Source organism: Nematostella vectensis, chromosome 3 (assembly GCF_932526225.1).
Source record: "Nematostella vectensis chromosome 3, jaNemVect1.1, whole genome shotgun sequence".
Taxonomy (NCBI): domain Eukaryota; kingdom Metazoa; phylum Cnidaria; class Anthozoa; order Actiniaria; family Edwardsiidae; genus Nematostella; species Nematostella vectensis.
Window position 1 is genome coordinate 8,871,229 of NC_064036.1, and position 26,139 is coordinate 8,897,367.

General features: G+C 40.8%; 2 protein-coding genes and 1 long non-coding RNA gene across 15 annotated transcripts in view; all 3 read left to right on the top strand.

Annotated features, from left to right (window-relative positions):
* Positions 1–768: 768 nt before the first annotated feature.
* LOC5512093 (plastin-1) lies at positions 769–17,112 on the top strand. 2 transcript variants are annotated; one of them, XM_032381469.2, is made up of 14 exons: positions 769–944; positions 1,223–1,378; positions 9,754–10,022; positions 10,114–10,321; positions 10,741–10,956; positions 11,259–11,339; positions 11,433–11,513; positions 11,951–12,098; positions 12,288–12,376; positions 12,627–12,831; positions 13,607–13,716; positions 15,083–15,238; positions 15,652–15,817; positions 16,583–17,112. In XM_032381469.2, exons 1-14 carry the CDS (start codon positions 870–872, stop codon positions 16,585–16,587), a joined length of 1,965 nt encoding a protein of 654 aa, XP_032237360.2. In that variant the 5' UTR covers positions 769–869; the 3' UTR covers positions 16,588–17,112. The 2 variants fall into 2 exon arrangements, with proteins under 2 accessions (XP_032237360.2, XP_032237358.2); XM_032381467.2 differs by having other exon boundaries at positions 770–944; positions 15,652–17,112.
* Positions 1,385–8,250, top strand: LOC116618117. Of its 12 annotated transcripts, XR_007307236.1 has the most exons (8): positions 4,217–4,570; positions 4,632–4,652; positions 5,387–5,549; positions 5,611–5,631; positions 7,041–7,203; positions 7,244–7,264; positions 7,981–8,163; positions 8,226–8,250. It is a non-coding gene; the product is annotated as an uncharacterized LOC116618117 (long non-coding RNA). The 12 variants fall into 12 exon arrangements; XR_007307237.1 differs by lacking the exons at positions 5,611–5,631; positions 7,041–7,203; positions 7,244–7,264; positions 7,981–8,163; positions 8,226–8,250 and adding exons at positions 1,385–2,325; positions 2,373–2,591; positions 5,590–5,610; positions 6,327–6,535 and having other exon boundaries at positions 4,306–4,570; XR_007307233.1 differs by lacking the exons at positions 5,611–5,631; positions 7,041–7,203; positions 7,244–7,264; positions 7,981–8,163; positions 8,226–8,250 and adding exons at positions 3,048–3,428; positions 3,469–3,489; positions 5,590–5,610; positions 6,327–6,535 and having other exon boundaries at positions 4,428–4,570.
* A 3,144-nt stretch (positions 17,113–20,256) lies between the features above and the next one.
* LOC5512095 overlaps positions 20,257–26,139 on the top strand; it is a 121,016-nt gene continuing 115,133 nt past the window's right edge. The window contains exons 1-5 of the mRNA XM_048725831.1: positions 20,257–20,995; positions 23,552–23,809; positions 24,467–24,743; positions 24,856–25,009; positions 25,584–25,785. Of these exons, the coding sequence (XP_048581788.1) occupies positions 20,560–20,995; positions 23,552–23,809; positions 24,467–24,743; positions 24,856–25,009; positions 25,584–25,785 (1,327 nt within the window). The 5' untranslated portion in view covers positions 20,257–20,559. The remainder of the gene's footprint in view (positions 20,996–23,551; positions 23,810–24,466; positions 24,744–24,855; positions 25,010–25,583; positions 25,786–26,139) is intronic.

Below are 26,139 nucleotides of genomic sequence, written 5' to 3' on the forward strand. Positions count from 1 at the left end.
TTTTACCCGCAGTTTTCCATGGTTGGAACGAAGTAACTGCTTTATTATGTTTATTTAGGTTAGAGTGATGTATAGGAATTGGCATATGCAAAACGAATGCAAATATACGGGTACTTGTACTTGTACATAGCAAAACGTACACAGACAATAATCATGATTGTAGTTTCGAAAGGTGCTCGACTGTTTCTCTTTCTGAGCTGTTTCCTACTCGGTTCAACACTATTATTAATTTAATAAAGCGGTAGACAATAGTTCAATTACACATTCAAAAACGTTTTCTCTCAAGGCAGCACTTCGGTAAAGGCACGATACATCAAAACTGAAGAACTCAACGCAGATTTTTCCTAGATTTTTAAATTTAAGACAAACTTTTGCCACATGACTTAATGTTCTGAATTCTGGATTTCGTCTAAGTTGACTACGTAGGAATGCTTTTCAACACAGGTCCCCAGGAACTGTGACAAGTGGCAGCCCCCCTGCTGATTGAAGCGAGCAACAATCAAGGTTTTTGGACGGTCTAAACTCTCAACTTCTAAAGCGCAAGCATTATAGAGGTCAAATAATCAACCGCATCTTGCAATATGGAGAATGTGCGAAAGATCTAATGAATAGATAAAACGGAAGTCGACGTATTTTTTTTAGAATAAATTCTAATGCAAAACGCCGCAGACATAAATTATGTCTTAGTTGTGTCCATATAAGGGAAGAGATTTGTCCTGTTAGCCAATCAGCGGCAAGAAGCCCCACTGCACGGCGTTATAGGAGTGCATGAGCTCGGCACGGCCCACTGCGTAGTCTTGCAGGTTGAAGAATACAACTGAAACTTTTCTTATTTCCTTCTGTTTTTTTGGTCCTTACTTTCGGCCAAAATGTCTGAACTCGAAGAACATGATTTTGAGCTGACAGAAGAGCAACTTGGAGATCTGAAAGAGAGTTTTGATGAGGTAAAACCGCCGAGACAATGCTGATATGTGATGAGCTGTTACATATACCTAACTGGTCAACATGAGTCGATGACTACTAGCTTCTAGTTTTCTTCCGCTCCAATACGCGCTTTACGCGTTCGTTTAACAGTAGTTTGTATTCGTGAAGGGAAATATTTATTTACCAACTACTCGTAAATGTATTCTCTCTGGTATTGTTAGTTGGCACTTCCTATCACAGTCCTCTAACTTCACACAAAGTTTTGTGTTGACAAATTGTACTTTCTTTATTTCTTCAGTTCGATGTCGACCACAATGGGCACATTACCGTCAAAGAGTTAGGAGCTGTATTCAGTGCTGCTGGTGCCGAGGTACCGGGGTATAAAGTCCGAGAAGTGATCTCTGAGTATGACAAAGATCAAAATGGTACCATCGAGTTCGACGAATTTGTTGCGGTAAGCCTTTCAGGGCTGAGCAATATATAATATTTTTCTTCCTTTATAACTGCAGATTTAACTTTAGGAATATGAGATAGCATATTAATTATTGTGAAACATGGCGTGCCCGGTACCTGGGTTACCCCAGCATCAAGCAAGCACAATTAAAAATTGCTAGCTAGCTAGAATATGTAATCCCTCGCGGGTAATATATTGATGGAATTAAACTTAGTTACGGCTAGCAATTTCCTCGGTTTAGCGGTTTCTTCAAGTACGCGGATTGCCTACCAATTAAATGTAGCCATTATTCATTATGTTCTTTTGGGTGTTGTATTTTTAAGTTATGGGTTAAAAATTTTTATTTAGGACCGATAATAAATTTGTAAATTTCTCATTCCATGTTAAGCGACAGAATTATTTTCTCTGCCCAGGTTAAAATTAATTATAGTCAGTCATAATTAACTTCGGCGTCTCTTAAAGTGACGCTATCCTTAAGTAATCTAACTCAAGCGTGTCAGCTTTGCGTGTCAGTTTTGCTTTTTGTTTTTTGAAGCCTTATTTTTAATCTCGATCGAGTTTGATTTTTTTTACCTAATATATCATGCTGTTTCTATGAATATGCCTGTCACATTCATGTAAAATAATAATCATCAACCTCTGCAAATCGTTGCAATAGAGCTAAATTGCTTCACCAATGCAAAAATAAAATGGTTGGGTAATCGTTTAAGCCTGTATCCTGTATGCTTAAGAATCATTTCTTGATGATTAGTCATCTCCAGTTGCCCATCAAAGATAAACATGTATATATTAGATGTGATTTTTTAACACCTGCCCTCTAGGGGGTATGGTGTTTATGCTGCGAGGTAGGGTAGGTCTGTACTTAATAAGGTGAAGACAGCGTGTAGCAAATAATGGAAAAGTAGGTATGTCTCAAGGGAGTGAAGGTCTGTAGTGATGGAGTGAAGGTCTGTAGTGATGGAGTGAAGGTCTGTAGTGAAGGTTTGTAGTGAAGGTCTGTAGTGAAGGTCTGTAGTGATGGAGTGAAGGTCTGTAGTGATGGAGTGAAGGTCGGTAGTGATGGAGTGAAGGTCTGTAGTGCCTAGGGGGGATCTGAAGTGCTGGAGTATAGATCTGTAGTGCCTAGGGTAGATCTGTAGTGCTGCAGTATAGATCTGTAGTGTCTACGGTAGGTCTGTAGTGCTTAAGTATAGATCTGTAGTGTCTAGGGTAGGTCTGTAGTGTCTAGGGTAGGTCTGTAGTGCTGGAGTATAGATCTGTAGTGTCTAGGGTAGGTCTGTAGTGTCTAGGGTAGGTCTGTAGTGTTGGAGTATAGATCTGTAGTGTCTAGGGTAGGTCTGTAGTGCTGGAGTATAGATCTGCAGTGTCTAGGGTAGGTCTGTAGTGCTGGAGTATAGATCTGTAGTGTCTAGTGTAGGTCTGTAGTGTCTAGGGTAGGTCTGTAGTGCTGGAGTATAGATCTGTAGTGTCTAGGGTAGGTCTGTAGTGATGGAGTATAGATCTGTAGTGTCTAGGGTAGATCTGTAGTGCTGGAGTATAGATCTGTAGTGTCTAGGGTAGGTCTGTAGTGCTGGAGTATAGATCTGTAGTGTCTAGGGTAGGTCTGTAGTGCTGGAGTATAGATCTGTAGTTTCTAGGGTAGGTCTGTAGTGCTGGAGTATAGGTCTGTAGTGTCTAGGGTAGATCTGTAGTGATGGAGTATAGATCTGTAGTGTCTAGGGTAGGTCTGTAGTGTCTAGGGTAGATCTGTAGTGTCTAGGGTAGGTCTGTAGTGCTGGAGTATAGGTCTGTAGTGCCTAGGGTAGATCTGTAGTGCTGGAGTATAGGTCTGTAGTGTCTAGGGTAGATCTGTAGTGATGGAGTATAGATCTGTAGTGTCTAGGGTAGGTCTGTAGTGTCTAGGGTAGATCTGTAGTGTCTAGGGTAGGTCTGTAGTGCTGGAGTATAGGTCTGTAGTGCCTAGGGTAGATCTGTAGTGCTGGAGTATAGGTCTGTAGTGTCTAGGGTAGATCTGTAGTGATGGAGTATAGATCTGTAGTGTCTAGGGTAGGTCTGTAGTGTCTAGGGTAGATCTGTAGTGTCTAGGGTAGATCTGTAGTGCTGGAGTATAGGTCTGTAGTGCTGGAGTATAGGTCTGTAGTGTCTAGGGTAGATCTGTAGTGTCTAGGGTAGGTCTGTAGTGATGGAGTATAGATCTGTAGTGTCTAGGGTAGGTCTGTAGTGCTGGAGTATAGATCTGTAGTGTCTAGGGTAGATCTGTAGTGATGGAGTATAGATCTGTAGTGTCTAGGGTAGGTCTGTAGTGTCTAGGGTAGATCTGTAGTGTCTAGGGTAGGTCTGTAGTGCTGGAGTATAGATCTGTAGTGTCTAGGGTAGGTCTGTAGTGCTGGAGTATAGATCTGTAGTGTCTAGGGTAGATCTGTAGTGATGGAGTATAGATCTGTAGTGTCTAGGGTAGGTCTGTAGTGCTGGAGTATAGATCTGTAGTGTCTAGGGTAGGTCTGTAGTGATGGAGTATAGATCTGTAGTGTCTAGGGTAGGTCTGTAGTGCTGGAGTATAGATCTGTAGTGTCTAGTGTAGGTCTGTAGTGTCTAGTGTAGGTCTGTAGTGTCTAGGGTAGGTCTGTAGTGATGGAGTATAGATCTGTAGTGTCTAGGGTAGGTCTGTAGTGTCTAGGGTAGGTCTGTAGTGTCTAGGGTAGATCTGTAGTGTCTAGGGTAGATCTGTAGTGTCTAGGGTAGGTCTGTAGTGCTGGAGTATAGGTCTGTAGTGTCTAGGGTAGGTCTGTAGTGATGGAGTATAGATCTGTAGTGTCTAGGGTAGGTCTGTAGTGATGGAGTATAGATCTGTAGTGTCTAGGGTAGGTCTGTAGTGATGGAGTATAGATCTGTAGTGTCTAGGGTAGGTCTGTAATGATGGAGTATAGATCTGTAGTGTCTAGGGTAGGTCTGTAGTGCTGGAGTATAGGTCTGTAGTGTCTAGGGTAGATCTGTAGTGATGGAGTATAGATCTTTAGTGTCTAGGGTAGGTCTGTAGTGTCTAGGGTAGATCTGTAGTGTCTAGGGTAGGTCTGTAGTGCTGGAGTATAGGTCTGTAGTGCCTAGGGTAGATCTGTAGTGCTGGAGTATAGGTCTGTAGTGTCTAGGGTAGATCTGTAGTGATGGAGTATAGATCTGTAGTGTCTAGGGTAGGTCTGTAGTGTCTAGGGTAGATCTGTAGTGTCTAGGGTAGATCTGTAGTGCTGGAGTATAGGTCTGTAGTGCTGGAGTATAGGTCTGTAGTGTCTAGGGTAGATCTGTAGTGTCTAGGGTAGGTCTGTAGTGCTGGAGTATAGATCTGTAGTGTCTAGGGTAGGTCTGTAGTGCTGGAGTATAGATCTGTAGTGTCTAGGGTAGATCTGTAGTGATGGAGTATAGATCTGTAGTGTCTAGGGTAGGTCTGTAGTGCTGGAGTATAGATCTGTAGTGTCTAGGGTAGGTCTGTAGTGATGGAGTATAGATCTGTAGTGTCTAGGGTAGGTCTGTAGTGCTGGAGTATAGATCTGTAGTGTCTAGTGTAGGTCTGTAGTGTCTAGTGTAGGTCTGTAGTGTCTAGGGTAGGTCTGTAGTGATGGAGTATAGATCTGTAGTGTCTAGGGTAGGTCTGTAGTGTCTAGGGTAGGTCTGTAGTGTCTAGGGTAGATCTGTAGTGTCTAGGGTAGATCTGTAGTGTCTAGGGTAGGTCTGTAGTGCTGGAGTATAGGTCTGTAGTGTCTAGGGTAGGTCTGTAGTGATGGAGTATAGATCTGTAGTGTCTAGGGTAGGTCTGTAGTGATGGAGTATAGATCTGTAGTGTCTAGGGTAGGTCTGTAGTGATGGAGTATAGATCTGTAGTGTCTAGGGTAGGTCTGTAATGATGGAGTATAGATCTGTAGTGTCTAGGGTAGGTCTGTAGTGCTGGAGTATAGGTCTGTAGTGTCTAGGGTAGATCTGTAGTGATGGAGTATAGATCTTTAGTGTCTAGGGTAGGTCTGTAGTGTCTAGGGTAGATCTGTAGTGTCTAGGGTAGGTCTGTAGTGCTGGAGTATAGGTCTGTAGTGCCTAGGGTAGATCTGTAGTGCTGGAGTATAGGTCTGTAGTGTCTAGGGTAGATCTGTAGTGATGGAGTATAGATCTGTAGTGTCTAGGGTAGGTCTGTAGTGTCTAGGGTAGATCTGTAGTGTCTAGGGTAGATCTGTAGTGCTGGAGTATAGGTCTGTAGTGCTGGAGTATAGGTCTGTAGTGCTGGAGTATAGGTCTGTAGTGTCTAGGGTAGGTCTGTAGTGCTGGAGTATAGATCTGTAGTGTCTATGATAGGTCTGTTAGTGCTGGAGTATAGATCTGTAGTGTCTAGGGTAGATCTGTAGTGCTGGAGTATAGATCTGTAGTGTCTAGGGTAGGTCTGTAGTGCTGGAGTATAGATCTGTAGTGTCTAGGGTAGGTCTGTAGTGCTGGAGTATAGATCTGTAGTGTCTAGGGTAGGTCTGTAGTGCTGGAGTATAGATCTGTAGTGTCTAGGGTAGGTCTGTAGTGCTGGAGTATAGATCTGTAGTGTCTAGGGTAGGTCTGTAGTGCTGGAGTATAGGTCTGTAGTGTCTAGGGTAGGTCTGTAGTGTCTAGTATAGATCTGTAGTGTCTAGTGTAGGTCTGTAATGTCTAGTGTAGGTCTGTAGTGTCTAGGGTAGGTCTGTAGTGATGGAGTATAGATCTGTAGTGTCTAGGGTAGGTCTGTAGTGCTGGAGTATAGATCTGTAGTGTCTAGGGTAGGTCTGTAGTGCTGGAGTATAGATCTGTAGTGTCTAGGGTAGGTCTGTAGTGCTGGAGTATAGGTCTGTAGTGTCTAGGATAGATCTGTAGTGATGGAGTATAGATCTGTAGTGTCTAGGGTAGGTCTGTAGTGTCTAGGGTAGGTCTGTAGTGTCTAGGGTAGATCTGTAGTGTCTAGGGTAGGTCTGTAGTGCTGGAGTATAGGTCTGTAGTGCCTAGGGTAGATCTGTAGTGCTGGAGTATAGGTCTGTAGTGTCTAGGGTAGATCTGTAGTGATGGAGTATAGATCTGTAGTGTCTAGGGTAGGTCTGTAGTGCTGGAGTATAGATCTGTAGTGTCTAGGGTAGGTCTGTAGTGATGGAGTATAGATCTGTAGTGTCTAGGGTAGGTCTGTAGTGCTGGAGTATAGATCTGTAGTGTCTAGTGTAGGTCTGTAGTGTCTAGTGTAGGTCTGTAGTGTCTAGGGTAGGTCTGTAGTGATGGAGTATAGATCTGTAGTGTCTAGGGTAGGTCTGTAGTGTCTAGGGTAGGTCTGTAGTGTCTAGGGTAGATCTGTAGTGTCTAGGGTAGATCTGTAGTGTCTAGGGTAGGTCTGTAGTGCTGGAGTATAGGTCTGTAGTGTCTAGGGTAGGTCTGTAGTGATGGAGTATAGATCTGTAGTGTCTAGGGTAGGTCTGTAGTGATGGAGTATAGATCTGTAGTGTCTAGGGTAGGTCTGTAGTGATGGAGTATAGATCTGTAGTGTCTAGGGTAGGTCTGTAATGATGGAGTATAGATCTGTAGTGTCTAGGGTAGGTCTGTAGTGCTGGAGTATAGGTCTGTAGTGTCTAGGGTAGATCTGTAGTGATGGAGTATAGATCTTTAGTGTCTAGGGTAGGTCTGTAGTGTCTAGGGTAGATCTGTAGTGTCTAGGGTAGGTCTGTAGTGCTGGAGTATAGGTCTGTAGTGCCTAGGGTAGATCTGTAGTGCTGGAGTATAGGTCTGTAGTGTCTAGGGTAGATCTGTAGTGATGGAGTATAGATCTGTAGTGTCTAGGGTAGGTCTGTAGTGTCTAGGGTAGATCTGTAGTGTCTAGGGTAGATCTGTAGTGCTGGAGTATAGGTCTGTAGTGCTGGAGTATAGGTCTGTAGTGCTGGAGTATAGGTCTGTAGTGTCTAGGGTAGGTCTGTAGTGCTGGAGTATAGATCTGTAGTGTCTATGATAGGTCTGTTAGTGCTGGAGTATAGATCTGTAGTGTCTAGGGTAGATCTGTAGTGCTGGAGTATAGATCTGTAGTGTCTAGGGTAGGTCTGTAGTGCTGGAGTATAGATCTGTAGTGTCTAGGGTAGGTCTGTAGTGCTGGAGTATAGATCTGTAGTGTCTAGGGTAGGTCTGTAGTGCTGGAGTATAGATCTGTAGTGTCTAGGGTAGGTCTGTAGTGCTGGAGTATAGATCTGTAGTGTCTAGGGTAGGTCTGTAGTGCTGGAGTATAGGTCTGTAGTGTCTAGGGTAGGTCTGTAGTGTCTAGTATAGATCTGTAGTGTCTAGTGTAGGTCTGTAATGTCTAGTGTAGGTCTGTAGTGTCTAGGGTAGGTCTGTAGTGATGGAGTATAGATCTGTAGTGTCTAGGGTAGGTCTGTAGTGCTGGAGTATAGATCTGTAGTGTCTAGGGTAGGTCTGTAGTGCTGGAGTATAGATCTGTAGTGTCTAGGGTAGGTCTGTAGTGCTGGAGTATAGGTCTGTAGTGTCTAGGATAGATCTGTAGTGATGGAGTATAGATCTGTAGTGTCTAGGGTAGGTCTGTAGTGTCTAGGGTAGGTCTGTAGTGTCTAGGGTAGATCTGTAGTGTCTAGGGTAGGTCTGTAGTGCTGGAGTATAGGTCTGTAGTGCCTAGGGTAGATCTGTAGTGCTGGAGTATAGGTCTGTAGTGTCTAGGGTAGATCTGTAGTGATGGAGTATAGATCTGTAGTGTCTAGGGTAGGTCTGTAGTGTCTAGGGTAGGTCTGTAGTGTCTAGGGTAGGTCTGTAGTGCTGGAGTATAGGTCTGTAGTGTCTAGGGTAGGTCTGTAGTGATGGAGTATAGATCTGTAGTGTCTAGGGTAGGTCTGTAGTGATGGAGTATAGATCTGTAGTGTCTAGGGTAGGTCTGTTGTGATGGAGTATAGATCTGTAGTGTCTAGGGTAGGTCTGTAGTGCTGGAGTATAGATCTGTAGTGTCTAGGGTAGGTCTGTAGTGTCTAGTGTAGGTCTGTAGTGTCTAGGGTAGGTCTGTAGTGTCTAGGGTAGGTCTGTAGTGATGGAGTATAGATCTGTAGTGTCTAGGGTAGGTCTGTAGTGATGGAGTATAGATCTGTAGTGTCTAGGGTAGGTCTGTAGTGATGGAGTATAGATCTGTAGTGTCTAGGGTAGGTCTGTTGTGATGGAGTATAGATCTGTAGTGTCTAGGGTAGGTCTGTAGTGTCTAGGGTAGGTCTGTAGTGCTGGAGTATAGATCTGTAGTGTCTAGGGTAGGTCTGTAGTGCTGGAGTATAGATCTGTAGTGTCTAGGGTAGGTCAGTAGTGCTGGAGTATAGATCTGTAGTGTCTAGGGTAGGTCTGTAGTGATGGAGTATAGATCTGTAGTGTCTAGGGTAGGTCTGTAGTGCTGGAGTATAGATCTGTAGTGTCTAGGGTAGGTCTGTAGTGTCTAGGGTAGGTCTGTAGTGTCTAGGGTAGGTCTGTAGTGATGGAGGGTAGGTCTGTAGTGTCTAGGGTAGGTCTGTAGTGATGGAGGGTAGGTCTGTAGTGTCTAGGGTAGGTCTGTAGTGATGGAGGGTAGGTCTGTAGTGTCTAGGGTAGGTCTGTTGTGATGGAGTGTAGGTCTGTTGTGATGGAGTGTAGGTCTGTTGTGATGGAGTGGAGGCCTTTTGTGATGGAGTGGAGGCCTTTTGTGATGGAGTGGAGGCCTGTTGTGATGGAGTGGAGGCCTGTTGTGATGGAGTGAAGGCCTGTTTTGCATTCTCTGCATAAAAATTCTCTGCATAAAAGAAGTCTGTCTGTTCTTCGCAAAGTTTATATAGTGGGGAATGCAAACTGGGAGTAGAATCATCTATGCATGTGCAATTGAATATTATGATAAAGCCTGGTTACTAATGTGAGTGTTGTGATATAATTTCTTGTGCTTTTTAACAGTGAAATCACTAAGTCACAAAATCAATAAAGTCACTAAGTAGGTGCCCTAAGTGAAAACTCATGCTTGCAAATTTTTGTTTTATATTATTTGCTGTTTATTACATTTTTCTTGCCAGTTTCGGGCATTTGTTTTCAAAGAGAAAAATGGTTGTGCCCGTTTTAAATTGTTTTCTCCAAATGACTTTTCCACCTAAAAGCGTGAAGTTCCTGAATGATCATGTCCTCCAACTCCAGATCTAAGTATTGGGATAAAATGGACGCATGTATCCTCTTTTTTTTCCATGACTATTTCAATGTCCCACAGCATCACATAAACTTGAAAGCACACAGAAACCTTAATGCATTGTGTTTACAGAGACAGCATCTCTGGTTTAATGTCCTCATTAGGGGAGATGAGTGGGAGTAAAAATTTACAGCATAGTATTATTGTTTATCTCTAGATGTTCAAGAAGGTGACCGATAAGTATCGTGGCGCCATATTCAAATCATTACTATCTACCAATATGGGTGTCAAGCATTCTGGGGGGACATCAGAAAGTTCTGCTGAAGGAACAAAACACTCGCATTCCAAGGAAGAGCAAGTTGCATTTGCAGATTGGATCAATAGCTCACTGAAGGACGATGAGAGTGTCCATAAATACCTGCCTATTGATGCATCAGAGGACTCCTCTGACCTTTATGAAAAAGTAAAAGATGGAATCTTGCTATGGTGAGTTTTAATGGCTTTGTCATTTACTTGCCTTATGACTAACAAACAGAGAAATATTTGAGAGTGACTAAAAAAACATTTTTTAATTCAGCAAAATGATTAACCTGTCAGCGCCTGGCACTATTGATGAACGTGTCATCAACAAGCCGCCCTTGAAAGTGTTTACTATTCATGAGAACCAAACACTTGTCATAAACTCAGCCCTGGCCATTGGCTGCAATCTTGTGAATATTGGAGCAGGTGACTTAGCCGAGGGAAAGAAGCATTTGGTGCTAGGAGTTCTATGGCAAGTTATCAGGGTAAGATACCAAACTGAATGCTCCATAGAGGCTTTGTTCACAGAGTTGATACAGTACTTACCTAATATAACTGTTCCCCAAACCACAAACTCTTATGAATTAATAAGGCAGTCTGAGTTAAAATTATAGCCAGGCTTTCATCCAGTGAATGATATTTTTACTTACACTTTGCTATAAAGGTTTCAAAGATACCTTTCAAACTCATAAAAAGAAAAGAGACAATACAAAAAGCCTCTGGGTAACCTTTTCATCATATAATAGTTATTGTATTATATTATTTATTATTATAGAATAGATGTATACCTCAATTAATTATACCACATTACCAGGGAGCTACTATTGCTGGTTGTATAGTCATAATGATTACCAACAGTTATGTGTAGTAGGTATGTTTACTACTGTATGTCTCCTTCTTTCAGATTGGGCTTTTCTCAAAGATCACACTCACCAATGTCCCTGGTCTTGCTCGACTTTTGCAAGAAGGAGAAACAATTGAGGGTCTTCACCATCTCTCTCCTGAAGAACTGCTTCTCCGTTGGGTGAACTTCCACCTTGGCAAATATTATGATGGCCAAAACTACCCTCCAGATGATAGCCGGCGTAAGGTTGTGCACAATTTTTCTGATGACATTAAAGTAAGTAAAGTTGTTATTGTATATTTACCATGTGGTATAATATTGCACAGTACATCAGTATTGCTTCATATATGTTTATGAATCTTGCATAACAAATAAAAGATCATCGGGGGCCTAAAGGCATGTTGCAATTTTTGCCAGCTGAATTATGCTGTCCTTGTAAATAATTTGTGATTTTGTCAGGGTAGGGCTCATCCAGCCACCATTACTGCCTTTAAATAAAAGATTCACTCTAATGTTATTCCCTAATGTTGAGTTTGGTGTTTTTTATGGTTGTTCTTTACAGTATGTGTTTTTTTTAGGATTCTGAGGCTTATAGTATTTTACTTTACCAAATTGCTCCACAATCCAGTGGGGTTGATCACCCACAATCCTACTACTCAGTAAGTACTGATAATTATTTTGTTATTCAGGATATAGTCTGTAAAATTTAGCTTTGTTTTCTATAAACTAATTGTTTTTTTTTTTATTTATAGACCACAGACAATTCTAAGAAAGCTGAAAAGATGCTTAGAAATGCAGAAAAAATTGGCTGCAGGAAATTTGTTAGAGCCAAGGTATGTGTTGTTGATTGTTTATAATACTTGCATACTTTTTATGATAATTGACTCCTTTAGTTAGCAATTTGATTTCTTTACATTAAAATCATAATATTTGATTCTATCGGTATCTAGCTTATTTTAAACAGTCAATTTATTTTTAACAGTATCTTTACAATTTCAATTTTTCCACAACTTTTGAAACAGAATAGTTTAATCTTCACAACAACATCATTCAACAATTCTTTTAACCATTAAAAATTGTTTGCCAGATCACTATGGTTTCATGTTTTAGGTTTTATGTATTTTAGGCGAAAAGGAGATCTTTGAATTTGTGTCTGAAAGAAGTACAATGTTTGCGTATGAGGGTCTTTATACAGTATTTGATGTGCATCTGTATTAACTCAATGTTATGGAAGAGAATTGCACTTATTAAAATTGAGAATATTCTTTAGGACGTGGTTTCTGGAAATCAGAAACTAAACATGGCATTTGTAGCCAACTTGTTCAGCACATTCCCTAACCTGCCAGAACTGGATGATGATGAAGGCAAGGAAGTGGGCCTGGATGAAGAATACCAAGAAGAAACTAGAGAAGAGCTAAGTGAGTGTACTTTAAGCTCTAAGGAATTCTCTGCCAGTATGCTCATGTAATTTACCCTAAACTGACGCTCTCACTATATGTATGGTTCCTCATTCTGAAAGTCTAGCAAAGAAAGTGGAATAGCTTATAAAAGGCTATTCATGCTTTGACATGTTGTTTCTAATATACTTGCTGTGTTTTACTTTACAGCTTATCGCAACTGGATTAACAGTATGGGATGTGGCCGATATGTTAACTGGTTATATAGTGACTTCTTTGATGGAATAATTCTTTTTAAGGTATTATTGTAAAATTACTTTTTTATAACCAGGACTGTACCTAGAAAATTATATATTGTAGCACTCACATCCTTGGGGGCCCAGGGCGTACTGAGCGGAAATGAGCGCTGAGTGTGTCTGGCGTTACGCTTGTTTACTCTCAGTGTGCCCTGTGTCACCGAGGATGTAGCACTCAACATATTCAAACCTTTTTAACTTTCTGTTAAAATTGTGTTTCTAACAGTATGCTTTGTGTTTTAATTTTCGCCAGATGTTTGAGCACATAAGACCTGGTTGTGTTGACTGGGAAAAGAAAGTGAACCCTGAGGGGAAATGTAAAAATGCAAGAATGGGAGGAAAGGTGAAGTGCATTGAGAACTGCAACTATGCTGTCGACCTTGGCAAGCAATTCAACTTCAGCTTGATTGGCATCCAAGGACAAGATATTCATGAAGGGGTTCAAAACCTGACTCTGGGTAAGAATCTGATGCAAAGGACAAAATAAAAAAGGCCTCACAACTAGTCCAACTCATGAACCCTAAGCAAAAACGATAATGATGATTATGATGCTAATAATATCCAGCAATGATAATGATAGATCTCTACATAATTGCATAGAGTACATTACAATTCTTACTTAAAATAAAATTAAACAATCAAATTGAAGAATTTTATGTATAGAGCGCAAGCACTAAACCTGTGCAACATATTTAAACTAAATTGTGTAAAATAGAACTTAGCTAAACAGGGAAATAATTCAATCAAGCAAAATGAGTACACGTCTTCATGCACCAGTTATTCTTTATTTGAATGATTGTTTTTATTTATCAGAAGCCCTAGTAAATCTACAAACATAATTATGAATTTAACATTATAATGAATGATCCTGTTGAATCCAAGTTATTACCAATACTTCCAAGAGATTGCTGCCTTGTTTGTGTCAACGCTAAAATTCACAACGAGATCACATGCCCCTCAACAAAATTAACACCTACAAAATATAAGAAGTCGCGGATGAGTACTTTTTGCTATTTAATCTACTATGAAAAAAAAACAATTAGTAACTATTTGTCCCAAACCGTTGCATGGGCTTAGAGCATGCACTCCAATAAAAATAAGAAGTATAACCCTCTCCTTTGTGTGTGCCCTCTCTTGGATAAGATTTTCAATGATGCACCCTGTTTAATATTCAATTGTATGTCCAAGTATTGGTATCCTTTATACTTCTTTATTTTATGTATATTTTTTTAGGGTTGATATGGCAGATGATGCGTGCCTACACATACACCCTACTTGCTCGCCTATCACCAGATGATGATCACATGACAGAAGAGAAGATTGTTGAGTGGGTCAATAAAACTGTAAGTTAAAGATGCATGCCATTCTCAATTCCGCTTTCATGCACATGTACAGTAAGGCCTTCCGTAACATAGAACTACCTAAACAAGAGTCTCGCCCAAATAGGAATAAAGTCAGGCCTGTACCCAGGGAGGGTGCAGGGTTTGCATTCGCACCCCCCACAACTGCAGAAAACCCACCTCCGGTCTGCAATAGACGTGCTATTTGTAGACAAAACTAGACAAAACTTTAAAGCATTGCCAAATTAGATAAAAAAAAGGCACTCTATATCACTCTGGTATGTCATAAATCTATGTGTCAAAAAGTTCCGTAAGGCATTAAAAATCTTTTTTTTTATTATTCATTCGGGGTTGGTCAGATTTTGATCAGAAAATCAACCCTTCCAACCCCCCTCCCCCCCCAGAAAATTAGGTCTTCTTTTTCGTATGTCGCATCCCCCCAAGAATAGTCCTGGGTACGGGCCTGAAAGTGCTGTGTATAAGACCGAAAACCAAAGACCCGTTAACAAAGACCCCAAAGCAAAGACCAAATAAGAATTAAGACCCTGTAAAATATAACTTGTTGGTTTGATGCTTTACCAGTGTTTTTAATTTCTCAAGAAATATTGAATTTTCAATTATCTTTGAGCAAGAACAGACTATGAACTTCTCAGTCATACAGGCATCGTTGCATGCGGTTTTAAACTTTCTTTTTATCATAACTAAGTTAATCAGTAGGGTCTTCGTTTTGGGGTTTCGTTTTAGTCTTCGTTTTTCTTACTTCACAGAATGCTAAGAAAATACTTTTCAGACTTCAGCCACTTTGTATTTTTTGATGTTCATTTTGAAGTCTTAAATGATCGGTCTTTGTTTTGGATAAAGATGTGTTATTTCTGCATTTGTAATGAAATTACTTTTGCATAACTTACTGAAGTTACTACTCAAGCTTCTTATTTGAGAATTAAAAACAGAGCATGCTCTTCAGGGAAAATTTTGGATATTTAGCTTTCTTTTTTGTAACAACACTACAACATATTAACTTACCCCTGCACTTAGGCTTCGCATGTTTTGCTTCCCCTCTTGGGACCATTTCATTTCATTTAACTTATAAAAGTATAAAAAAAAAAAACGTGTAAAAATAAACCCCTCTCAAGAAAGGAACGTGCGCGCTGAACTCTGACTTTATTTCCCGCCAAAACCACAGGGAGCCAACATGAGTTTGAAGCCTTTTTGGTTGAGGAAATGAGTTATCTTTAGTTATCTTAGCTTTGGTTATTGCCTGGTGAATATTTCACGGGTACCCACTAATCATATTAGAACTGATATGGAATTGAGTATATTGCTTGGGCTAAATGTGCCAACTCGACTAAACCTACAATTATGTTTACAGTTACAAAGCAAGAAGAAGACACACTTGATTAATAAGGGTCACGGTTTCAAAGACCCTGACATTAGCACTAGTCTGGCCGTGCTTGATCTAATTGACTGCATTTCCCCGAAGATGATCAACCCTGCACTGATAAACCCAGACCCTCTCTCTGACGAGGTATGACAAAAGGCAGATATCGGGCTGATGATCTCTGGGGTTAGGGGGCTAGGAGGCATTCCTTGGTATAAGCATGTAAAATTCTCGTTTACGGACAGCTTGAAGAAGCGCCCGCTCTCAACAGTGCTCAAAAGACAAAAACTGTTATAAGAAGAAAGCTTTTTTATTTGTGTACATAGCATATCGAAGCAAGGCTGTTTCTACACTTGTATATACACCGAGTGCCGGCGCGTTCCCATGATTGGCCGAGGGGGGGTGCGCAGTCATAGGGATCATAAGTAAAATGCTTAGTATTTGAAGATTCCTTGATAAGAAATGACCCACTTTTGCCGCCAAGGGAGGGGAGCGCACCCTGCCCACCCCCCTGTGTACGACCCTGCAGTAACCACCTGGTATTATTTTTTTGTCTCCAGGACAAGCTGCCGAACGCACAGTACGCCATCAGCATGGCACGTAAAATTGGCGCTGTGGTTTACGCGTTGCCTGAAGACTTGGTAGAAGTTAAGCCTAAGATGGTACTGACAGTGTTTGCCAGTCTCATGCTCTGCGCCCTAGAGAAATCTTCAAAGAATAAGAAAGGCAAGAAGTAAATCAAGTAGACACACGTGTGGCATGCTAACACCCCGCAACTGGGAGCTCTCATTAACTTGAATTCCCCTTGGACAATGAGGGGTCTATTAAATCCACGGCATTGCACGTTATCAGCCTACTGCACTTATACATAGCCCACCAACAAGACATCGAAACAGTATGATCACCAACCTTCAAGGCATCGGAGTAGTTGTACCAATTCACAAGGCATGGATTAGTTGCACCAACCCACAAGTCATGGAGTAGCTGCACTAACCCACAAGACATGGATTAGTTGACCAACCCACAAGACATGAACTAGTTGCACCAACCCACAAGACATGGATTAGTTGACCAATTCACAAGTCATGGACTAGTTGCACCAACCAACAAGGCATGGATTAGTCAACCAACCGACAAGACATGAAGCAGCTGCACAAACCCACAAGACATGAACTAGTTGCACCAGCCCATGAAGTAGTTACTCCTACCCACAAGGCATTGACTAGTTGTACCAACCCACAAGGCATGGACTAGTTGTACCAGCCCCTGAAGTAGTTACTCCTACCCACAAGGCATGGACTAGTTGTACCAGGCCAAGAGTAGATTGCTATTTTTTTTAAGCTTTATCACTCAAAAGCTTTGATTACCAGGTTTATTCAGTGTTAACCTTGGTTATAAACGGGGCCAGCTTCTAGAATGATAGCAAATAAAATAATAATAGTACAATGATAAACTGATAAAAAGTTGATAGATGTCAAATTGCTATTCTAGGTTGAACGCTGGTGATGATCTGTCCTTCTCTGGGATGTAATCACATGATGCCACATTCTCGTGCACAATAATTATGGCCGTGTCTTTGACATGATCATTTTTTCTGCTATGTCAAGATCAGTTAAATGTAGAGTCGTTTCACTTTGATATTAGGTGCTAATATATTCATTTGCCTGCGTATAAGAAAACATTTACATATTGTTCATGAGAAATAGGGAAGCATGCTTGAGAGTTGTATATTTCCTTTTTTTTTTCTCGCGCGTTTTCCTATAAATCCCACTGTCACACAAGGGGCTATTTGTGTACTTACGGTAAGAATACACACGTACTCTATTCACGAGGTGTTTAGTGGTTTACGGTTATGACAACGAAATTTTCAGAACCCTTAGCATAGTATTTTCTGCCTCTTTTCTAGAAGAATAATCTTTTAAGCAAGGAAATATTTTCAAATAATGGGTCGTACTTTATTAACAATGTTGTAAACAATTTGTAGAAAGCCACAAAAAGAGCAATAAAATAGTTCAAATAAATATTTTAGATTATGTATATACTTTTGTTTTTACTTATAAGCCTGTAGGTTGTGTGTGCTGTTGGACGGTCTGGAAGCGAAGGGATGGGTGGGACAGTGCATAAGAGGACAGAAGATGGATGACTGTCTTGTGGCTGGGAGAGTGGGTTAACAGTGTTCATGGGGCTGGGCTTGTGGGTTAACAGTGTTCATGGGGCTTGGCGTGTGGGTGAACAGTACATTGTGGGTGGGAGTGTTGGTTAACAGTGTCCATTGTGGTTGGGAGTGTGCGTGAACAGTATCCATTGTGGGTGGGAGTGTTGGTTAACAGTGTCCATTGTGGGTGGGAGTGTGGGTGAACAGTGTACGTGGGGATTGGAGCGGTGGGTGAAAACTATTGGGAAGGTGGGTTATTAGTGTATATTTTGTTTAGTGTACACGGAGGCTATAATTTTTTTTTTCGCAGAAGCAAGGGATAATGGTATTCCCGATTTCACATTTGCTTGCCACGATTCTCTTGCATTATTTTGCTGGTGTTGCTAAATAAGGACACAGCCTGGCGTTAACAGAACTTTCCTCATTAATCGGTTAATAATTAAATATACTTCTAAGGAACTTTTATGCTCTAGTCATTTGAAAACCTACGTCCATGGTCCCGAGTAAGTGTGGGGTTAACGCGGGGGTGTTGAAGCAGTTGTGAACAAGAATCTGTCCCGTGGGCGGGGTGGGGTAATTGACAGTTTTTTTTTACTCTAACACTTGTCCCCAACACAGAGGCTTGGAGACAAATGAATAACATAAGTCATGTCAGTTTCTGGTTTGAAACTCTAGTCAGGCCAGTACCCAGGATTTTTCTTTGGGGGGGGGGGGGGGGGTGGGAGTGCGAAATCCGGAAAAATGGATCAAATTTTCCGGGGAAGCGGGGTGGGTGGGTGTGGGAGAGTGAGTTCTCTGATAAAAATCTTAGCTTATGCTTTATAGTTTTGTTTACAAATTGCACGTCTATTGAGGGAGGGGGGTGGGGTGGTACGTTCACACCCCCTGTACCCCCCCTCGGTACGGGCCTGCTTCTGTAGCAAGCAATTCCATGTATCAGCGTGTGGCAAGCTGCATGGGGAAATGTGCGAAAACGAATATGAATGATATAACTAACGCCAGATGAAGATAATTTATTTTTCCATTTTTTTGGTAACTGTTTCCCTTACCCATACCTAAGAAAAAGTGGTAAACAAAGCAAATATGTAAAAGCCCCGTGCAAACTGCGCCAGCAACTGCCAGCATTGATGACGAATTTTCGCTTGACTGACTATAGGACAAAGGAAATTTCTGACATTTCTTTTGTCTTTGTGGCAGTCGAGCAGGAATTCGCCAGCAATAAAACACTTAATTAAAAGCAAAAACATTCATATCTCTTGAAAGAAACATTGTTTCACAACCAAACTCGGTAGGTGTCATGTTGGTGTCAAGGGGGGGTGTTCCAATATGGTAACGTCATCAATGACGTAACAAGAAGCAAAATATGCTGACGTCATCAAAATAAAAGAAAAACATTCATTTCTCGCGAAAGAAACATTGAATAACAACCAAAATTGGTAGGTGTCATGTATGTGTCAAGGGCGGGGCCAAGATATGGTCACGCGATGCGTGACGTCATTAGAAGCAAAAATATGCTGACTTCATCAAAATAAAAAATATTTATATTTCACGAAGCAAACATCGTATGGCAACCAAACTTGGTAGGTGTCATGTAAGTGTCTAGGGCGGGGGTTGCAACAATATGGTCACGTGTTGTGTGACGTCATCGATTACGTCACTAAAAGCAAAACTATTCCGATTTCATTTAAGAACAAAAATATCCATATCTCATGAACGAAACATATAACAACCAATCTTCAGCGGCGTGGCCAGGATTTTCAACAGGAGGTAGCATGTGTCATGAAGGTGTCAAGGGGGGGGCACCAATATAGTCACGTGATATTGACGCCATCAGTGACGTCACTAGAAGCAAAAATATGCTGACGTTATCAAAATAAAAATATTTACATTTCATTAAAGAAACATCGTATGACAACAAAACTCGGTAGGTGTGGTGTATGTTTCAAATGGGTTGCAATGAGATGGTCACGTGACGTCATCGATGACGTCAATAAAGTACCTACCCTGACGCTGAAACATCGCATTACAACTAAACTTGTTGTGTCAATTATGTATATATCAAGGGTGGGGGTATGACAAGTTGGTCGCGTGATCTGTGAAATCGTTGACGTCGTCAAAAGCAAAAAAAAAGGAAAAAAGATAATATTTAATATATCTTAAATTATTAAGCGAAAATAAGCTCCGCTTTTAGGCAATGCCTAAATCTATATTTTAGTTATTAATACAAATGTACGCGCTGAAATGTACTGGTTTTGAAAGATAAAGGCTTATTTCAGATGACTTGTTGTCGGGTAGTTGACGATAGTTTGCATCCCGAGGGGTAGGTAAATTTGACTGCAGTTTTGTCCCGAGGGGGTGGGGGCTTTTCTCTGTTTTGTACAGGGTCAAAGTCTAATCCCCCACCCTTCCCCTGCACAATGGGGGTGGAGGTTTCAATTGGCTAGTGCATTAATTTCTTTGAATCAATAGCGCCTTCGTTAAACAGTAGATTCAAGTTTGAAGTACAGTTGTTATCTTAGCGAGTTAAAAAAAAACGTTTTTTGTTTCGCGAAATCACAGAATTTTCCTGTAATCAGTACAAATAAGGGCATTAGGACTAACCATTTCACATTTTAAGGGCAGGGTACACATGTGGATTTGGTTGAAGGGAGTAGCTGTGCTCGATATTTTTCGCTGTTTATCGCTGTTCCATTGGCTTTTAACTGGGTATTCCAGTTGTTCGAATGTGTTTATTTTTCTTGCTTTTGGAGCCTGCTCCATTTTTGTTTTATACTTTTGCATCCATCCCACCCCCACCCCTGTAAAGTATTTATGGTCCGTCTCTTATACGCCAGCATTCGAAATTTGAAAATCTACATATCCAAACTATAAAACTGATCCCAGTTTAGTTTGGCTGTAACGCAGGCTAAATCGGCACGGCATTGTGTTGTTATATAACAAGCATGCTATTGGTAGTATTCTGAATGGCTGACCGCAAGAGCGCGTGAATTTTAAATGTGACGCTGATGCCCTCTGACTTGCGTAGCTCATATCCCATAACGCGTGTTAGATTACCGGGCATAGACATCATTTCATTTGGGACTGATCCTCTCGTTTGCGTCGACTTCTCGCTTGACGGCTGCTTCGCTGCTAGAAGGGACATAGGCGAGACTAGGGAACGACACCAACAAATCAAAGACGCTTGAAAACACTCAGCTGGCTGTCCGTCAGACCTCATCATCACCCTGCGCTGGTTATCAACTCATCTTAGTTTCTCGTGAATTCTCGTAGAGCACAGTCTGTGTCAAGGAAAGGAGGTTATGTCACGGCGTTGATGGTGGCCGCTACGTCGACCAAAATGTTTGTCGGACGTGTGTTCGCGTGTATTTTGCTGTTATGCACAATATATCAAGATAAGGCACATGGCGTAGCCGACCCATTTACTCGGTCGTGTCCAGCGCTTCCCCGTTATACTGGGGGAGATTTCGTAGCGTTTAGGGCAAAAACAATTGCACTAAGACCACAAGGTTCTGGACAACTAAGCGCACTAGTGCAAGTTCGCCAAGTTTTATCCCCAGAGAATGGAGAGGAAAAAGTGCCGGGTAATATATTGCTTGAGCAAATTCAACTTGCGTATTCATGCGGTCATCCTCACCGAATTAGAGATCTGCGCATATGGATCGCCGAACGAAACGCAAAGGGACAGCTTATCGGTAAAGCTTCCTTAGCCAACTTGAAGCCTAACGTACAAGAAGCTATGAATGCTCTGGGTAAGTCGGAACGGCTTGCTTATCTGAAAATCATCTTTACTGTTAGTGTCTCTGGCCTCGCGTGCCGAGATCTAATAATCTACAAGATAATAACGTCATAGAGCCAGTTTAAGTATCCATAGTTTAATCCTCCATCACAAATTTAGAAGAACTTTGACAATTTTTTTTATTATATTCTGGCTATACCATTTTTGTTTTACTAACTGTGTGTCTACGACTGGCATTTTAAACAAATTTTCATACGATCTTGAACCTATTGAGTAATATGACATAAGAGGTGGTTCGCTGCTTGAGACGGGCTGTCAACGTAAAGGTTTATCCTTGAGAACACGGAATTCTTGATTCCAGTTTATAGTATTATACAGCCATACGGGCATTTAATTGGCATACTATTCCTAGACACGTTTACTTAATAATTTTCTTCGTTAACAATTAGTCATTAAAATCACTCATTTATTTAGAAAGAGTAGAAACGCTTTTGAATTATTCATAGAGCAAATATTTCTACTTTTGCTCAGGACATAAAAAGCTTAGACTTTTTTTTCAAGAATCTAAATATTGCAAAAGTTTTTTTAGCTATCGTTAGATTACCTTCTGTCAATCGGCATTGCTGGATCGACAACTATTGCAATATAGTATTTTTTTTCCCTGATACTAAAAAAACTACCCATTAGCCAAGATTATCCTACCAAGCCAGCGACGAGTCACGAACTAGATTGTTAACTGGTCTTTACTTTGATCAGCCCTTGCCGGGAGAAAAATTTCTCAAATGATTACCAAATGCTTGTATTTATGCTCTTCAAGACACTCAAAACTAGCAATCTAGTTTTATGTTGGCAAAGTAAAACTAGTCTCAAATTGATTAGAATTAAATTGAGGCAAATAATATTTTAAATCAAAGCCATTTGTTATGCTTAGGATAGACATAAAGAAGTCTTTAATGCCCTTGGGAGTAGAGGAAGTGTGTCGAATTCGTGAATCCTCCAGAAGTAGTTCTCTAGACGGCTTACCAGCTTATGGTATATCTTGACCTTCAGAATTTTGTGATCAAACAAATTTAGTAATCTACCAATCTTTTCCACGCGCGCAGAAAAGTGTTGTTGTATTGGGTTTTTCGCAATATAGTACTAGCCTTTTTTTTCTTTTAGCAAATATTTAGTCGCTTTGGTATAGATGGTGATACGTTGATCTTGAGACATGCTTGAATTATCGACACGCGCCGTCAGCACGACAAGAGCACCTCGGACCTCCAGCCAACATGAACCTTTACTTTAGTACCATCATCATCATTATCGTGATCGTTATATCGTTATTGTTACGTCATTGTTACGTCATTATATCGTTATCATCATCATCAGGCTCTTGGGTATTATATCTCGAGACAACAAACAATTGGCTTGGCTACCACAGATATCCAAGTAAAAACGTATCACATTAGCTCTTAGAAATATTCTCCAAAACTAGTTAGTAGAACAATAAACACAACCAGCTTCATTAAAATCACGAACAACAACACGCAATTTTAGATAAAACTGAAATCACTTAAGACTAACTAGTCGAGCGTTTAGTCAATATTAAACATTCCTCCTAAACGAAAGTCCAGGGCCGTAAAATTGTCGAAAAGTATGTTTTTCAAGAATAGACTGGTGCCACTGATAAGGGACTTTAACTGATTTAAATACTGTGATCCGCACCACGCACATTTGTGAAGGATACAAACATGTTTAAAGTATATCATACTATTTTTGCTTTTGTTTTGTGATTCTAATATGATAAATTCAAACTGCAATTCTATAAAAAAAAATACAGTACATTTGTTTTATGACGAATCTAAGTAAAAATGCCTCTAGATTAACGTTTTTTTTTGTCAATTTCCCTCGATATAGTTAAGTTATATCGAGAGTTTTGATTCAGCGCAAGAGAGCATAAGATAAGAGAGGGACACTTTGGTATTACCCGCGCGCCATGTCGAGTCCGAATCCGGCTATTTTTAGTAACCACCACCCCACCACTGCGCGTGAGGATTTGCTCCTTTTATTTTGTCCTTCTCCCCCGCGGGTTGGGTGTTGTTGTTTTGCCAACTCGAAAGGGATGAAAAGAGATCATGTAAAATAACTTCAATTTGTGATTCAGGATTTGTGTTCATAATCCGCCAACCACCATTCAGTCGCCTCAGTTTAGCAAAATTGTTGCAGTAGGGTTTTAAGAATATGGCAAGCTAGATGATTCTGATGAATCAATAAATAGCTTATTGTCCACCAGATATTAGATTAGATGAGATTTAGAAAATAAACTTTTGCATAATAAACGCAAGTCAATCAAACCTAATCATAATAAACTATATATCCACTTACTAAATAAAACAATATTCGCAATACTTAAATATTTAATTGTGTTAATCGCTTATAGTAAAAGATTAATAATAGTGCATATAAGGCGCTAAAGCTGAAAGGTCTACATGCAGTGACTCGAAGTGTAGCTATAAGGTATGCCAAATGAAACATCGTCTTTATAACGTCTTTAACAAGTATTTGTTCTTTTCCAATGTGTGCACAGTGTCTGTGGGCCGAAACAGTGGAAGTGGCGGCAACATTGGCAACCCTTCCTCGTGCCTCGTTCAGCCCTGCAAGTACGGCGGGGTATGCCAGGCAGGGGCCGATGGGAAGACCAAGTGTGTATGCTCGGCTGCATGCACCAGGGAATATGCCCCGGTCTGCGGTAGTGATGGTAACACATACAACAACCTATGCCTACTGACGGCAGCAAGGTGCCAATCACAGACGTTCATCTACCGGGCGCATTTCGGGACTTGCGGTACGTCACTATTGGCATTCTTTCTACAGCCAAAAATGTCGACAGCTCAAATCTTGGGGGAGAGGAGGGTAGGGGACGGGTGCGGACTTCGTTTATCAAAGATTCCGGTAATAACAGGGCTCATCAGCTTAGCAACTCCCGATAGGCAAATTACCATTTTGGATTTTATTAAAAGTATTATTTTAATGAAAGAGGAAAATATAAGGTACCTTATTGGTACTAAATTTCGCGGGCACTTTCGCGAAATGTTTTGCGGGGGTTTGCGTATTTCGCAAACGCTACATACTCCGTGACTCGAAATATGGTAGCATTTAGGTATAATTAATATATAACCAATTTGCTATACTTAATATATAACCAATTTGCTCATTGATCAAGGTATTCATAAAAAGCAAGAGAGTATGATACCAGGACATCATCGTACGAGAAGCATTTCCAGCATTGTGATCATGAGCTTTGAGGAGCAGCTAAAAACAAAGAAAAACGACAGCGAAATTTGGCGCGACGCACCATACATGGATGCCATGATTGACAAGATCACGCAATCTAAAAATAGCTCTTTGTTCTTAAAATAACTTTCAAGGACGATATCATGGGCCACGGGGATTTGTTCTCTTACATCCTACCCTTTTGTTAAAAGCTTATTTCACTAACCAGGATCCACAAGCTGTGCTGAGATTAAAAGATCTGGCGTCGGCCGAGTAGATGGTGACTACCATCTGTACCTGAACGCCAGCTGTAACATTCCTGTGCGTGTGTATTGCCATGGAATGAACACTGACTCGCCAAAGGAGTATATCACGTTAGTTGCTGGCGAACAGGAAAACTACGCGTACATCTACGAGAAGAGGCAGCCTCAGAGACCTTACTCTGCACGCTACCAGTGTAACGGCAAGCCAAGTGGACTCACTTACAAAGCCGCCGGAATGACAAGGTTTGAATTTCTTTCAGGGCGTGAATCAAGAAGGGGTGTATTTACGGTATATTTATGGGGTGTATTCTCTTGCTGTCAGACATTCGACTTCCCTAAAAAAATGTGTTTTCAGGTTTCGACGAATCAGACTTGATGTGAGCAAGATGAGGATAGTGCGAAATGACTTTGCATTTTCGCAAACCTCCTTTGGCAAACAGATCTCATTCGGGACAGCTGGTGATTGCTTCTCAATGCACTACGGGCCATGTAGACGAGGGCATTTTAAGGTACAATTATTAATGGAAATCAATGGGAAAGTGTTGTACATTTTCTCCAGAAAAAAAAAACCGTTGTGCTAGAATGCGCGCGTTTGTGTTTTGGCGCGGAAAGTACTTACATGTAGAGAGAATCAGCAATTAATATATAGACTTGACAAAAATCGAGTGATTTATAGAAGAAGAGGGTCTCGATGGGGGAACCTGATTTACGGTAAACGGTTAGAAAATAGACTTTCTTACGTTAAACGGTTAAAAAAAGGCGTTACGGTTACGGTTAAATTTTAGGCATCTTTTACCGTTGATGATTATTTTTTTCCTCAAATTTACGGTTAAGGTTTTGGCCATTTTGCGGTAAAACGTTTAAATCCATTGAGACCCCGAAAAAGGATATAGAATATGCAAGATCTTTCAGTAAGAAATGACCCACTTTTTGGCGGCCAAGGGGATTCCCCTGTGTAGCTCCTGTTCTATACCTGGCGTTTAATGATTCCATAGCAAGAGACTTCGAACTTCAATACAGGTGGCCGTTCTGGTTATAAGCAACCAGAATATATATAAAAAAAAACGGATCCTTACGTTTCAGATCAATCTCTCAGGGACTGGGCTCAGACTTAGCGACTCTGTTATGTGGACGGTGCGAGGCTTCCCACCAGGAGTTGAGATGCAGAATTATGAGAAGTCCCAGGATGGTCGGATTGTTTCTGCTAAATGCGGGGGTTGGTGTGCGCACTGCAAGCCCAAGGGAGACATGAAGGTGGAACAAATGGGCTGCATGGCCAGGACTAGTAAGTACAAACTTCATGTCGTCATAACATTTCTGTGTATATATTTAGATTTCGAATCCTCTTGGAAATTCGATGTCTTCTCTTTAAAATCGACAAGGGAGACATGACGGTGGAACAAAGACCTTAAAAGATAGCGCAAACGCAATGTTTCCCAAAGCAAAGGTAGAAAATTGAATATGCGGACAAAAAATATTTACATGGTCAGTTTAGACTTGCCACTATGATCCCCATCATGCCTTAGTATAAGTAATGTCCCTCCGCAAATTTAAAGAAATAATATCGGTTATTTTGGGAAATATATTGGAAGTTTATAAGTTTTATAAGTTTATAAAATTCTGGTCTGTCCATATGTTA